The sequence below is a fragment of the Natator depressus genome, chromosome 9 (assembly GCF_965152275.1).
Source record: "Natator depressus isolate rNatDep1 chromosome 9, rNatDep2.hap1, whole genome shotgun sequence".
NCBI lineage: Eukaryota > Metazoa > Chordata > Testudines > Cheloniidae > Natator > Natator depressus.
Window position 1 is genome coordinate 89,576,314 of NC_134242.1, and position 14,489 is coordinate 89,590,802.

The 14,489-nt window shown below is 45.8% G+C and overlaps 1 protein-coding gene across 1 annotated transcript in view; it reads left to right on the forward strand.

The window, feature by feature from the left end:
- Nucleotides 1-2,087: 2,087 nt before the first annotated feature.
- NRK (Nik related kinase) overlaps nucleotides 2,088-14,489 on the forward strand; it is a 122,690-nt gene continuing 110,288 nt past the window's right edge. The window contains exons 1-2 of the mRNA XM_074962591.1: nucleotides 2,088-2,471; nucleotides 9,914-9,979. Coding sequence (XP_074818692.1) covers nucleotides 2,415-2,471; nucleotides 9,914-9,979 — 123 coding nt within the window. The 5' untranslated portion in view covers nucleotides 2,088-2,414. The remainder of the gene's footprint in view (nucleotides 2,472-9,913; nucleotides 9,980-14,489) is intronic.

Here is a 14,489-nt window from a genome sequence, read left to right on the forward strand (position 1 = left end):
ATCATCTAGTCTGACCTCCTGCACAACGCAGGCCACAGAATCTCACCCACCCACTCCTGCGAGAAACCTTTCACCTATGTCTGAGCTATTGAAGTCCTCAAATCGTGGTTTAAAGACTTCAAGAAGCAGAGAATCCTCCAGCAAGTGACCCATGCCCCATGCTACATAGGAAGGCAAAAAACCTCCAGGGCCTCTTCCAATCTGCCTTGGAGGAAAATTCCTTCCCGACCCCAAATATGGCGATCAGCTAAACCCTGAGCATATGGGCAAGATTCACCAGCCAGATACTACAGAAAATTCTTTCCTGGGTAACTCAGATCCCACCCCATCTAACATCTCATCACAGGCCATTGGGCCTATTTACCATGAATATTTAAAGATCAAGCTGTTTCTTCCTGTGAACATTGGCAGGGCTAGCTCCAAATTCTCAGGGTGTCCCACAACTTCCATAGCTGCATCTGCATTCCGTACTGAAGGGAACTTTCGAAAGCATCTGCCGGTCTTTTGCTGTGGTTGCTGAGCTCTCTCTCTGTGTAAGTAAAATAAAAGCTCCCATCATTCTCTGCCATGTGGGCCTTAATATGTATTCACAGTAAGCAGGCGTTCTACCGCAATATCATCTCTTCAGGCTTGCCCAGGGAGATTGCAGCAGAAAGCAAAGCCCACGGATGGATGCCCCTGCCTCAAAGCCCACAGATGGGTGCCCCTGCCTACAAACAGACGGCCTACCCCTGCCCAGTTTGCCAGAGGGGCTTCCATGGAATCCGGGAAAGGGAGAGATGACATCACTTGCAAGCCCTATCTCCCAACCCTCCTTTATTAGGTGCTGGTCGTTCCCTCCAAAGGTGAATCCCTGTGCTTGTCTTCACTGCAGAGTTAAGTCTACTTATAACCTGAGGGTTGCGCATCTCAAGTCCTGTCCACACGCAACCCCTCCACTGGAGGGCGGTGGTGCTTCTAGCCTGTCAGGGGTACATGCTACTGCTTCTGTGCAGTTCCAGAGTTACTTCGCAGTGTGGCTGCTCTCACTGGAGTGAGGCGAACGTGAGAGGTGAGGCGTTAACTGGTGTTCGGTAACCCCACTGGACTCTGCAGTGAAGACACGGCCTGCTTGTGAGGAAGAGGTGTGACTCAGACTTATGTCTCCGGAGGTACATTTATACCCCGGCAGCAGGCTAAAAACAGCAGTGTAGATGTCCAGGCTTGGGCTCCGAGACCCAACCCCCCTTGTGAGCTCCAGCCCAAAAGGGAAGGGACTGGTGTTTGTAGCACAAGCCCTGCAAGTCTGTACACCCGGGCTCTGAGACGCGCTGCCACGGTGGGGGTTTTCAGTTTATTTTGCAGTGTAGACATACCTTAGCTCTGTCAAGCTGGCATCAATGCTAGCTCAGAAAAAGAAAGGGAGATGATCCTACACACCCCTCCAAAATAGCAAAAGCTGTCCAAAGAGCAGGAAGAAAGGGATGAGGGGCGGGTATCCCTCAAAACCAGGGGTGCTGGAACAATTTGTATTGTGGGGGGTGCTGAGAGCCAGGGAACCAAACTGTAAACCCTGAATATAATGGAAACCACTTGAAGCCAGGGGGTGCCGCAGCACCTATGCCCAATACCTACCCCAGGAGACTGAATCTCTGCCAGCATGGCAAGAGAGAAAGCTCCCATCTGGCTCGGAGCAGGAGAGCTTCTCCAGCAAACAGACATTGGCTGACCCCGGAGAACCTCAGAGGCGAAAGAAACTAAAGCAGAGCGAACAGGTGACCCGGGATCGGCTGGGTTTGACACCTGCTGGGCCCAGCCCAATGGGCCCCGTAGCCTAATGCCTGAGTGGAGAGGCTGGGGGCTCGATCCAGCTGCCGGGCTTTGCCCTGGGACGCGCTGGGCTCCGGGGTGGTTTGATGCACCGGGAGCCTGGTTCTCGCGCTCTCGCTGGTGGGAGCAAAGCGTGGCCGGCTCCAGCTCGTTACCTTTCCCCCTAATCGATTCCCTGCCCCTCCCGCCCCAGTCCTGCTCCGCTCCGGCCGCCGCAGCTGCGGCATCCAAACCCCCTCGGGCACGTCACTTCCTTGCAAACTTTCCCGAGGAAATGTCTCTGCCAAAGTTGTTTTTCTTCAAAGAAGCTCGGCTCCGGGGCTGTGTCCTCGCCCTCTGACTGGGGAGGATTTCCCGGCCGTGCAGGCTGCTTGCATGTCAAGCTTCCTGTGTTTGTCACACAGACCGACAGCCATGGAGGGACCCGCTGGCAAGGGCTGAGCTGGGTCGGGACCGTTAGCTCTGCAAAAATCGATCAAGAGCATCCACTCGGCTCCCGCAGCGCCCCGTCCCCGCCCCCCCCGAGAGAAACGCCTGCACCGGCCGCGGCTTCTCCTGCGCCGCCACTGACTTCAGCCCGGTGAAGTTTCCCGGGACCCCGGATCATGGCCAGGGACTACACCGCTAAGAGCCTGGACAACATCGACCTGGCTGCGCTCCGGGTAAGCGGCACCTCTGGCTTTAGCCAGGGCTGGGACTTGCGGGGAGCGGAGCTCATGCAGAGCTGGCCGGGCTGCACCCCTCTGAGCCTGGCTGGGTTCATCTGCCCTGCCTGACCTGGGTTGATCCAATGCACGTCTGCTTTGGCTGACCCGGTCCCTGCCGAGCCAGTCCTGACCCGACCTGAGCCCTGCTTAGCTGGGCTTTTCTCTCCCCAGCCAGGTCCATGCCCCTGCCCTCCTCAATGGGCACTCGCAGAGCCAGGGGCAGACCCAAGGCTTGATCTTGCCCAGTCGCCTGTTGCTTCTGGTTTCAGCTTGCTGCCTCCTGTGGGAATGTTTCCTCCTTCCCCTCTCTGGATGAGAAGCCTCAAGGCTGCTTCAGTCATTCCTGGTGCTGTTGTTTTTCTGGACAGGGTAATGGTGTGCTTCAGTGTCAGATCCGAGGTGTTCAGAAAGCCATTTTCAGCCTCTCTCTGCTGCTGCCCTTCACCCACCCAATGTGCTTTCTTCCTCTGTATTATTCTGGCAGATCCTTGATTTTACAGCATCTGGTTTTAAGCTGTGATTGGCAAAGGATTCCCAGCCTTACGGAGTTTTAGTTTTAGTTGGGTGATATTTTTTCCCCTGATGAGTACAAGTCACTGCTGACAATTGCAAAAGAAGCAGCTAGGTGGAGTCTGTGTGGTGCATCTTTAAGGACAAAATAGCTGATACCTGACCTTTTAAAGGCCGGTCTCACTATTTAGGTTGCCTGCAAGCTGCTTAAAGCTATGTAAAGATGTCCTGGGCTGTACAAACTGTGGGCCCAGTCTTCCTTGCATGACTGACCTTTAGGGGGGCTGGACTTCTTGCATGAGTAAGGCAAACAGGATTTCACCCCATCTGTGTAAATATCTCTAAAGTGCACACAAAGGGGCCCACGTTCTGATGGTGCAAATGGGTGAAACGCTATTGAAGTCAATGAAGCTATGCCCATTTCCACCAGCAGAGAATTTAGCCCCAAGTACTCACATACACACCATGTAGGACTGAATGCTCCTCAATTTACTCCTGCAATAACTGTAGTCAAGTCAACTCACAGGCATAAAATAAGCATGATTTTAGAGTCCAGAGATGGTATTTTATTTTATTCCAATCTCATCACTGTCCCATTCCCCTTCCCCAGTAACTAACTCCCATTGACTTCAATAAGCATTACTTTAATCCCGCAAAGGTGTGGGGAGAGGGTGGGTGTGGTAAATGGGGCTCCTGTGATGAAGAGTGTGAGTGTCATATTTCTGCAAGGCCAACAAAGCCGATATGAATATGGCTGATTATAAATACTAGCATTGTGCCTGCTCTTGCAACTTCCAGGGTTTTAATGTAAACCAGCTCTGTCTCCAGAAAACACAACCCTGGTCATATTTCATGCCCACAAACAGTTAACACGGTTGCAACTTAGGTGGCTAGCTTAGGTTTTTAAAAAGATGAGTGGAAATATCATGCCAGTCCAGCCACAGCTATTCTTCTAATGCACTCTTCCGATCCAGGGAGGGGAAAAAACTGTGGCGAAATGCTTTCAGCCTCAAACAGGGAAACCAAAGCAAGATATTTTCTAAAAATGACTTAAAAAGAGGGTTTGGAAAACCCTGCACAGAAATCCTATGGCGGGGGTTCCAAACACAAGACCTAGGAAAAATAAAAGGCCTGCACTGTCATAGAGATTGCAGTGATGGCACAGGACCCACTGACCAGGAAAAGCCAGGAAAGCCAGAATTTAACCTGAAACGTAGCGACGCTCGGACAAGTAAAACAAAGTGATGAAGTTCAGTGGATGTGTCTTATCTTGTTAAAGAAATAAGAATCCTGTGTGAGCAGGGAGGAGGATAGCTTTGTAAAGCAGCTTGCTGGCTTTCAGTGTCAAAGCCAGCAAATCTCTCACAGGGTTTTACCCCAGAGATCCTGAATACTGCAGGTCTAGACCTCAATAAGGAAACACTAAAAGAGTCCCAAAGTGCCCCTTTGATCCACATATGGGACAGTATTCAGCTACCTCCACAGCATGGTCCCCCGCTCCCCAGATCCCAGTAGAGGCTGCATGCTGGAGGCAAGAGTGGAGGCAGGCCAAGGCCAGCAAATTTCCAGCCCCATGGAAATTATGAGTGGAGGGGAAAACAAATTTGATCAGGGGTCATAGGACCTATTTTGCAAAGCCCTCTCCCTGGGCCAGCCATGGCCAAAGTTATCCAGGTAGTGTGGAATTCTGCAATCGCAGTGTTTTGAGGGAGTCAGCCAATTGAGGGCAGAACCGGTGTCGAGGCACATGGCCTCCGGGCAGATGGCATTAGTTCCCTGGGAGTTAGCCCCACCCCCTCCAGTGGGATGGTATGAGAGGATTCTCACAGAGATGTCCTCCCGGGTGCCCTCCTCCCATGGAAGGGGTGGTCTGGCCAATACATCCCAAAAGTTCAGGGAGCATCTGGGTGCAGTTCTGGTGCTATTTGGCTTCCAAACCAGGTTATTACCTCGTGCTGCCCTGGTGATCTAACGGTGTATATTTATGTTACCGACCTTCCAGGGTTGCTCGTTTCATAAGGGCAACCAGAGGGCTAAAATGCCTTTTGATTTTTTTGTTCTGTAAAGAGGGACAGAAAAATCAGAGCTGCAAACTCTTTTCTCTTGCCTGGCTGCAGAATCCATGAAAAGTGTATTTCATTTGGTATCCTGTTGCATGCAGCATTTGGCATGCCATCCTGTAGAGGAGTAATATGTTGCCCAGGTGGCATCCAGGTCAGCAGTCTTGCTGTTGCCTTTTGAACAGTCTGCAGATGATAAAGGAAAGCAAGAAGACCGGCATATGGTACAGGGCATTGCAGTAATTAACCTCAAAGTGATGAATGTTTGGGTCAGAATTTTGGCATTGATCAAAGGAAATGTAGCAACTTGGCAATGGGTAGGTGGTGAAGGGTTATACGGGCCATGGAGTTTTAAAATGTTTGCTGAGAGGAAGTACTACATCAAAGATGATTCCTATCTCTGAGATAATTAAGAGATTGGCCCAGTGTGAGGACTTAACCATAATGTGCCAGCTGAGGATGCAATGCTCATGTCCAACCAGACAAGAACAGTACACATTTGAGAAACGCTGCTGTAGTGCACATTCCGCAAAGGAGCTCTAATGCGGAAGAATTCCAGGGAGGGTCTCTGAACATTTGATTGGCCTACCTAGCAGCCACAGCTCAGCACTGGGGTGGCGCTTATGCAGCCCAGCTGTAAGGCCCCACGAGACTAGAACCCAGGCCTGCAGAGCTGCCAAGCAGTTGGCATCTCCATGCTGCCAGTCAGCCGCTGCTGTAACCAGCTTGCTGCTCAGCTGCCCATGACCCACTGTGGGCATGGACCATGGGAAGTCCTGCCTCAAGGGGTCTGCCAGGCACCAACTTCATGGCTCCTGATTGGCTCCCTGTCCTATATAAACCCAAGGCGTGTTCCAGGAAGTGTCCAGGCAACAGTGTGGACCACCTATAGCTGCCAGTCCCATTCCTTGCTCCTGACTTCGACTTTGGCTTAATTTGATTTTCGCCTTCTGTCTGGACACTGAAATCTGACTCTGACCCTAGGTATTGACCCTGGCCTGGAACCTGGCTGTGAACTCCTCCACTGTTCCGAGCCTCAGGTTAGCCCCTGCTTTGGACCCTTAGTCCTGACTCTGCTTTTTGGGATCCTGACGCCAGCCAATGAGGGTTTTATAGTGTCCACCTAAAATTATGTTTTAGATCTATCAGCGGCAATAGGCTTATTACTGGCTCTAACATAATTGAAAGACAACCTAGTGATAGAGGATGTGGAAAAAGCTAATGTACTCAGTGCTTTTTTTGCCTCTGTCTTCATGAATAAGGTCAGCTCCCAGACTACTGCACTGGGCAGCACAGCATGGGGAGGAGGTGACCAGCTCTCTGTGGAGAAAGAAGTGGTTCGGGACTATTTAGAAAAGCTGGACGAGCACAAGTCCATGGGGCCGGATGCGCTGCATCTGAGAGTGCTAAAGGAGTTGGCGGGTGTGATTGCAGAGCCATTGGCCATTATCTTTGAAAACTCATGGCGATCGGGGGAAGTCCCGGACGACTGGAAAAAGGCTAATGTAGTGCCCATCTTTAAAAAAGGGAAGAAGGAGGATCCTGGGAACTACAGGCCAGTCAGCCTCACCTCAGTCCCTGGAAAAATCATGGAGCAGGTCCTTAAGGAATCAATTCTGAAGCACTTAGAGGAGAGGAAAGTGATCAGGAACAGTCAGCATGGATTCACCAAGGGCAAGTCATGCCTGACTAATCTAATTGCCTTCTATGACGAGATAACTGGTTCTGTGGATGAGGGGAAAGCGGTGGACGTGTTATTCCTTGACTTTAGCAAAGCTTTTGACACGGTCTCCCACAGTATTCTTGCCAGCAAGTTAAAGAAGTATGGGCTGGACGAATGGACTATAAGGTGGATAGAAAGTTGGCTAGATTGTCAGGCTCAACGGGTAGTGATCAATGGCTCCATGTCTAGTTGGCAGACGGTATCAAGTGGAGTGGCCCAAGGGTCGGTCCTGGGGCTGGTTTTGTTCAATATCTTCATAAATGATCAGGAGGATGGTGTGGATTGCACCCTCAGCAAGTTTGCAGATGACACTAAACTGGGAGGAGAGGTAGATACGCTGGAGGGTAGGGATAGGATACAGAGGGCCCTAGACAAATTGGAGGATTGGGCCAAAAGAAATCTGATGAAGTTCAACAAGGACAAATGCAGAGACCCGCACTTAGGACGGAAGAATCCCATGCACCGCTACAGACTAGGGACCGAATGGCTCGGCAGCAGTTCTGCAGAAAAGGACCTAACGGTTACAGTGGATGAGAAGCTGGATATGAGTCAACAGTGTGCCCTTGTTGCCAAGAAGGCCAATGGCATTTTGGGATGTATATGTAGAGGCATTGCCAGCAGATCGAGGGACGTGATCGTTCCCCTCTATTCGACATTGGTGAGGCCTCATCTGGAGTACTGTGTCCAGTTTTGGGCCCCACACTACAAGAAGGATGTGGAAAAATTGGAAAGAGTCCAGCGGAGGGCAACAAAAATGATTAGGGGACTGGAACACATGACTTATGAGGAGAGGCTGAGGGAACTGGGATTGTTTAGTCTACAGAAGAGAAGAATGAGGGGGGATTTGATAGCTGCTTTCAACTACCTGAAAGGGGGTTCCAAAGAGGATGGATCTAGACTGTTCTCAGTGCTAGCAGATGACAGAACAAGGAGTAATGGTCTCAAGTTTCAGTGGGGGAGGTTTAGGTTGGATATTAGGAAAAACTTTTTCACTAGGAGGGTGGTGAAACACTGGAATGCGTTACCTAGGGAGGTGGTGGAATCTCCTTCCTTAGAAGTTTTTAAGGTCAGGCTTGACAAAGCCCTGGCTGGGATGATTTAGTTGGGGATTGGTCCTGCTTTGAGCAGGGGGTTCGATTAGATGACCACCTGAGGTCCCTTCCAACCCTGATATTCTATGATTCTATGATTCTATGAAAGAGAGAGCACAGACCAATGGAAATAAAGCACCATACAAGGACTCTGCTCCTGCAAAGCCTTTTATGTGCTTTCCTAACTTTTTGCACACGAATAGTTCCATTTATTTTGGTATGCGTAAGAATTTGCAGAATCGATACCGAAATCAAGGAAGGATAAACTCAAACTGTGCCTTAGCTTCTTATGTGTAATTTCTCTTCTGTTTTCAATATATTTCTTTGTGGCTTTCACCTGAGCGTATGGATAAGTGAAAAATCAGTCTGAGCTGGTTCCATCTTGTTAGTTAAATAAAACAAATCTACAGACAGTTGGAGATCTGGGAAGGACATGACTAAAAACCATCTAACCACAAAGGACTGAAGATGAGTGCGTTCAGATTTACTGGCTTGGAACACAGAGAATCCAAGCAAGATAAAAATAGATTTTCACGGCCGTAAGGGGGACTTGTGCTTTGCCACTGCCGGAGCTATCTGGCTTTGGAATAACTGCGCAGTAACGCAATTGTAGAAGTCTATGTTACATTGTTCTCATGATGAAATCTATTGCATGCCGATCAGGACACTCTGCTGACAAAAAGCCTAGTACTGTTTCATTTATGTAGAAAACTGTTGTTTATTTCAGAGGGGATTTTCCCAAGCAAAGTGTGCTGGATCAATCCCTAGGTGGACAGTTTCCGTGCAAAAAAAAAAAAAAATTTTTTTTCTCAACAAATAATGTTCAACCAGAAAAACATTTTTTCTGTGATAAATAACGGGCTTTTCCAGCCAGCGTCACAGAAACTAGACTTCTGAGTGAATGATGTGATTCTATAGCACATCCCTTAGTGGTACCCAAAGATATCAACCTACATGATAGATAGCTAAAACAGATGGTGAGAAACGGATTCACGGAATTAATAATATTTCATATAAACTTCTCAATGATATCCTCCAAAGAAAGGTACTAGAGTGATAAATTGCTCAGCCAGCTACCAAGAAACTGGTCTCTTGAGTTCTTAATGGTTTTATATAAATCTTTCAAGTGAGTTTTAACTGAAATAATAGAGTTCTTAACATGCTGAGTTGCAGGAGTAGATGTTTACATGTCCATACTCTTCTGCAGAGTACTCTTACTACTTGAGAAACGATACAAGATAGATCTCAACTTCATCCTTGTGGACAAGGCTGGGTTTTAATGGAGTGGATGCTAAACGAGTAGGAATTGTACTAGTTTATTTCACATAGGCCCTTGATCATCTGTTACATGGAAATTGGTCACAGTTAACAGCAATCAAGTCTGGATTCAAACCCATGATGCCGAGACAAAAAGCTCTTTATTCTCTATGTCTTCCAGTCCACCTTTGAGAAATGAGACAGTGTGCATTTTAGATGTAGACTTGATATTATGATTGTTTTGGTAAGGCTAGATCTAAATCAAACACAAATTAGTTATAAGACACGGTTAATATTTTGTAACTTTGGTTCGTTCTTTCTGTAGACTAGTAACCTAAATATTTCATAACAGAAGAGAGATAGGCTCAGTGATTAGAACTGAGACTTGGGACTTCTGGGTTCTGTTTCTGCCTCTACTACTAAATTGTCATGTGACCATGGGCAAGTCATGTAACTTCTATGTACTTCAGTTTATCCATCTGTATTTATCTATGATATTGGTGTATTTAAGCTTTCATTGGCTAATATTTATATAGTGTTTTTAGAGGCATGGCTGAAAATTGTAATAGAAGTTCATCATATTTTACTATTAATGATGATTGTATTACTATTTAGTTGTTTTATTATTCTCTCTATTTGTAATATAAATCGTTACGAGACTTTTTGCATTCTGTTCGTGAACAATAGTGCTCCCTTTGAAAAGTGAGTGTGTAACCGCTTTGCCATGAATAACAGTATTTACTGTACTTTTTACAGGACCCAGCAGGGATATTTGAACTGGTGCAAGTAGTTGGAAATGGGACATATGGACAAGTCTATAAGGTTTGATGCCTTTTTAATTTACTATGTCTTTCCTGCTATAACTGTTGCCCTATAGCAAAGAACAGGAAATGTATAAGATGTAGGAGTGGTTGTTATAATAATAGCTTGCTTTGTCTCTCTGCATAACGGTTTGTGCCTGTTCCTGAATAGTGGCAGCTGTGAAATTGTGTGCTTTTTCCTCCAGTGACACTTTCACGTTTTCGTGGGCAGCTTACCATGGTGGCCCTCACACTGATTTCCACCACCCTGGTCTCTCAATCTTGTTGTCATTTTCACTCTAAAAATATTTTTCATAGACTGCTGGTACAGTGCAAATATAGTGAGAATATTTTAACACGAGAAATAACTAGTATACTGCTGGATCAGGTAGAGTGCCTTATTTGGGGGAGAGGACACAGAAAAATATTCATAAAAACAGCCGTGCCCTGTAGGGCTCTGGCATGAGTGAATTACTTAGCCATGCTCTTCAGGAGGGCTGACAAGTATCTGACTCTTCCCGTTGCTACAGTTCATTGCTGGGACACTCGGGCAGAACTACCAATCAGTTAGTTATGTCAACGGATAATTCACCAAGCACCACATGAACGTGCTATGCAATGTTAGGCAAACTATGCAATACGCAGTTTGACTTAAGATGGGAATTGGTGTCAGCTGGTCTAAAGAAGTGGATTTGGGGAAGGACTATAGAAAACAAACGGTCTTTCAATCACGAGGCCTTCTTTCGGAATGATCGGAAAAGGAGAAATGGAGAAAATATAGAGAGACTTTAGATCCGTGTTTCCCACCTGGAGAAGGGAAATGGAGGAGGATGCAGGACACAAGATCAGTCGAAGGAGAGCACAGGGCAGGTGAGAGAGGCCGCAGCAGTGGAGAAAGCTCCTTAACCTTGGATCTCCCACAACTCCCACCAGGAACAAGCTCCTGCAGCAGCGGGTAATGTGATGGGCTACTCTCTGGAAGCCACTTTCATCTATCCCTGCTCCTTGCGGGGTAATGCAGTTGGCCACCGGCCAAGGTCACATATAGAGGACTCGGGCTCAGGCTGTATCCCACTAGTGTAGGCTTCTTGTCTTTTGTAGCACTCACTCAGCTTTGAGGGCATATGTAACCCTGCTCTGTCCATCCACCAGCAGACTCTCCCACTCCAAGCAGTGTGCAGTCTTCTGGTTAGCGGGGAACAGTGAAAGGAAGCCGCAACAGAATAACAAGCTAGAAAAGGAATAAATGTGTCTATGAATATGCATACAACGAGAAATAGAAAAAACAAGAGGAAAAGGAAGAAGGATCAAAGGCAGGAAAAGAAGGGGAAAATGGACATGGGGGGGAAGGCATCTATTGTATCAGGATCTGGTGATGGAGACTTGGGTTCTGATTCAGTTGATCCATCCAAATGAGGGGATCAGGTGTGGGGTTGTCCACTAGGAAGAGGCTGTGGATAGCACTTATCATTCCTCAAGATGCCCAAGATACATAATTCTCAAATGTATGTTAGTGTTGGATAAGAAACAACTGGGTCCACATTTTGGTCCCCCTTTGAGGTTTTAAAGATCCGTGGATACCTCATGGAAAAGCCTGGGACACCTTGTCTGTACAGACAGTTCTGCTGAAATACTAGTATTTAATGGTATTGTATTATAGTATTATAATAGTATAATATAATAGTATTTTTTGCCTTTCCATCCTGCATTTTTTATTTGACATTTTTATCATAACTTTCCATCTGCTGCAGTAGTTAAATCTCACTTGTTTGTTACAATGCAGCTCAGTGGGTGTGGCAAGGATTATGAAGTCAAAAGTAAAGAATTCAGAGTTCCCATCAGCAAATCAGAAGCCAATAAACTTTTAGGGCCTGTGAAATCAGTGGGGTTGCATGGGTTTTACGGAGGACAAATCTCCACCTGCAAAAATGAAGATTGCTGTTGCCTGCTACATAATTTCCCTTCATAATATAAAATAAACCCATGTATGACAGAGAGAGAATTATTTCTATCTAGATACTCTTTTTTATGGATTTTTTTGGGTTGGAGTTAATCAGCTGCTCTTTAATCGCCCTAAAAACAGGAAGGGAAAACATAGTTCAGTTTATTTGCTGAAAAAGAAAAAGTTTTGAGAGATCATATGGTTCAGCTGAAAGTTAAAATCTAAGTGCAAAAGCATGTAAGAAATGTTGATAATACTAATTAAGGGTAGTGCCTCAGGCATTTGTTCGTGGGAATGAAGGAGAGCCTTGTATTTGGTGGAATGGATGGTACAAGGATGAATATGATTGGGTAACACTTCCAAGAACCAGTGACCAAACAGTAAATGGGTCCTTTAGATATCTGGGAATGGAAAATAATCACATCAGCATAAGAATTTAAATAGGGCCAATGTTAATAGGACAATAAAACCAACTTTGTTGTAATAATTTGTTAGGGCTTTTCAAATCTCCAAGCTAGGGTCAGATTCTGATGTAACTGAGATCAGAATCTGGCCCTTAAAGTGCTAAGATAGCAAAGCCATACCAGTTTTCTTTTTTTTAAGGCCTGTTTGTGAGTAAACTGAACTAGAACGCTTCTTTCAATTCAGCCTGCTTTGCATTGCTTAATTTTTGGCTGTCTGTGAACATTCTTACCACTGTGCTTCCTTCATATAAATATTTCTGACCACTGAATTTGGGGCCCATTGACAAAGATCTGTTTAATCAAGAAATACAAGTGGCTCTTGGCAGAAGTGTAAAGTTAAGTCATCCAGTCAAGGAACGTGAACAATATGATTTGATTTAGGTGACCAGACACAAAGCTTCCAGCAAATTCCAAATATTAAGTAATCAGTTGAATACTCAGTTTGAGCTGTCTTCACATAATCCAATGCTCAAATGTATTTGTAAAAGCCATTTACTGAAAAATTTTGAATATTAAAACAAATTTGTTAAAATACAATCTGTTTGCAGATAACTTGCAAACCCGAGGGTTAAATGCATAGAATAAACAGTTTGGCCACCTGTAATGGAAATATGATTATGGTCAGAGTTATGGTATTTACATATTTTATTCTGGTGTATAATTTGTTTTTGGTCTGTAATTAGTTGGGACTGATAGAGATGGGTTAGTGGATGCTGGCATCATTTTTTAGCTTGTGATCATAAATATTTGAGTCAGAAAGTAATCCCAGCTATCCCAATACTTAATTATGTCACAGGAGCATGTATTCATTCTTCAAAGGCAGCAGTATCTTCCATACATACCAAAATAGCTAAATATACACATAAACAACCTAAAACACAACTCAGGCTCAACAAACTGTGTCCAAAGCAGCTAAGCAGACCAGCTGGATGTAGAAAATCGGAATTGTTATACTGTATTTTTTTTAAAAGCATGCAACTCTGTGAAAACAAAATTAGAGGTTCATCATTACATAGAAAAAGCTGCTTAACAGACTTTCTGAGAGGAAAAAATGATATCTGTACTGGAATGTTGTGGACCCAGTTTCAGTTCTTTGCCAGTTAAGACGGAAGTTATAAAGCCGCTTTAAAGCAAAGATTGTAACAGAAACACCAGTCTACGTATGTAGTTGGCCCACAGTAACATTAGAGCTGCACAGAACAGCTCTAATGGTAGGATCTGTATACTTTAAGAGAATAAAAGCTAGAGGAGTACGTATTCAAACAACATATGGGGGGAATCAGGTTTGAAGATCCCAATATTGGCAACCTCAAACATTCAAAAATATGAGTCAGACACACAAAATCATGAGTCTGGCCTAGAAATAATCAGAGTTTTATAAAATGATGTATTTGAGGTTCTTTTTATTTTCCTTTTTAATTTTTTTAGGCTTTGGGTTTCACATTTCATGCTTTTATCTGCAGCCATAATGGCTAGAAACATAGATTTGGGTTTGGGTTTTTCAAATGACAGCTGAGAGTCTTATGAAATCACATGCCTCCATGAGCAGAGGCATTAAGAAAAACCAGCTATCACGGGACTCATGATAAAATGGTGAGAGTTGGCAAGACTGATGAGGGTTCGCGAGCGGAGCAAATTTAACATCACGTAAAAAACGTTCACCTTAAGCCTTTCATTCAGCTGTGCCGCCTCGGGTTTTAAACACAAGGGGACAGATGGTGTCCAGTCCCTGCACACAGGTTTGCATGGGATAGAGAAGATGTAAGGAGCTTCCCTTGTGCATGGGCTGACTGGCACAATGGAAAGCCCTTGTGCTTAGAGAGTGCAGGGGGAGCGGTGCCAGTCTCTGTGATGCATGCAAAGAGGAGGTGAGGTTAATGACACCTTTCCTGGCCCCATTCTGCACGAACCAAGCGGGCTGGCTCCCTGTGGAGGGAATTCCATCCTGCACCCCCTTAAAGTGTGGCCGAGATTCCCTGGAGCTTTGGAAGTCATTGCCCCAGCCTGCAATGCAAAACCGCTCAAAGCTCCTCCTGGGGTGGGGTACTTTGACCACCCTCAAGTAGGGCTATGTCGGTGTGAGTCACAGGTTAGCCTATAGCAATGGTTCTCAAACTTATTTGATT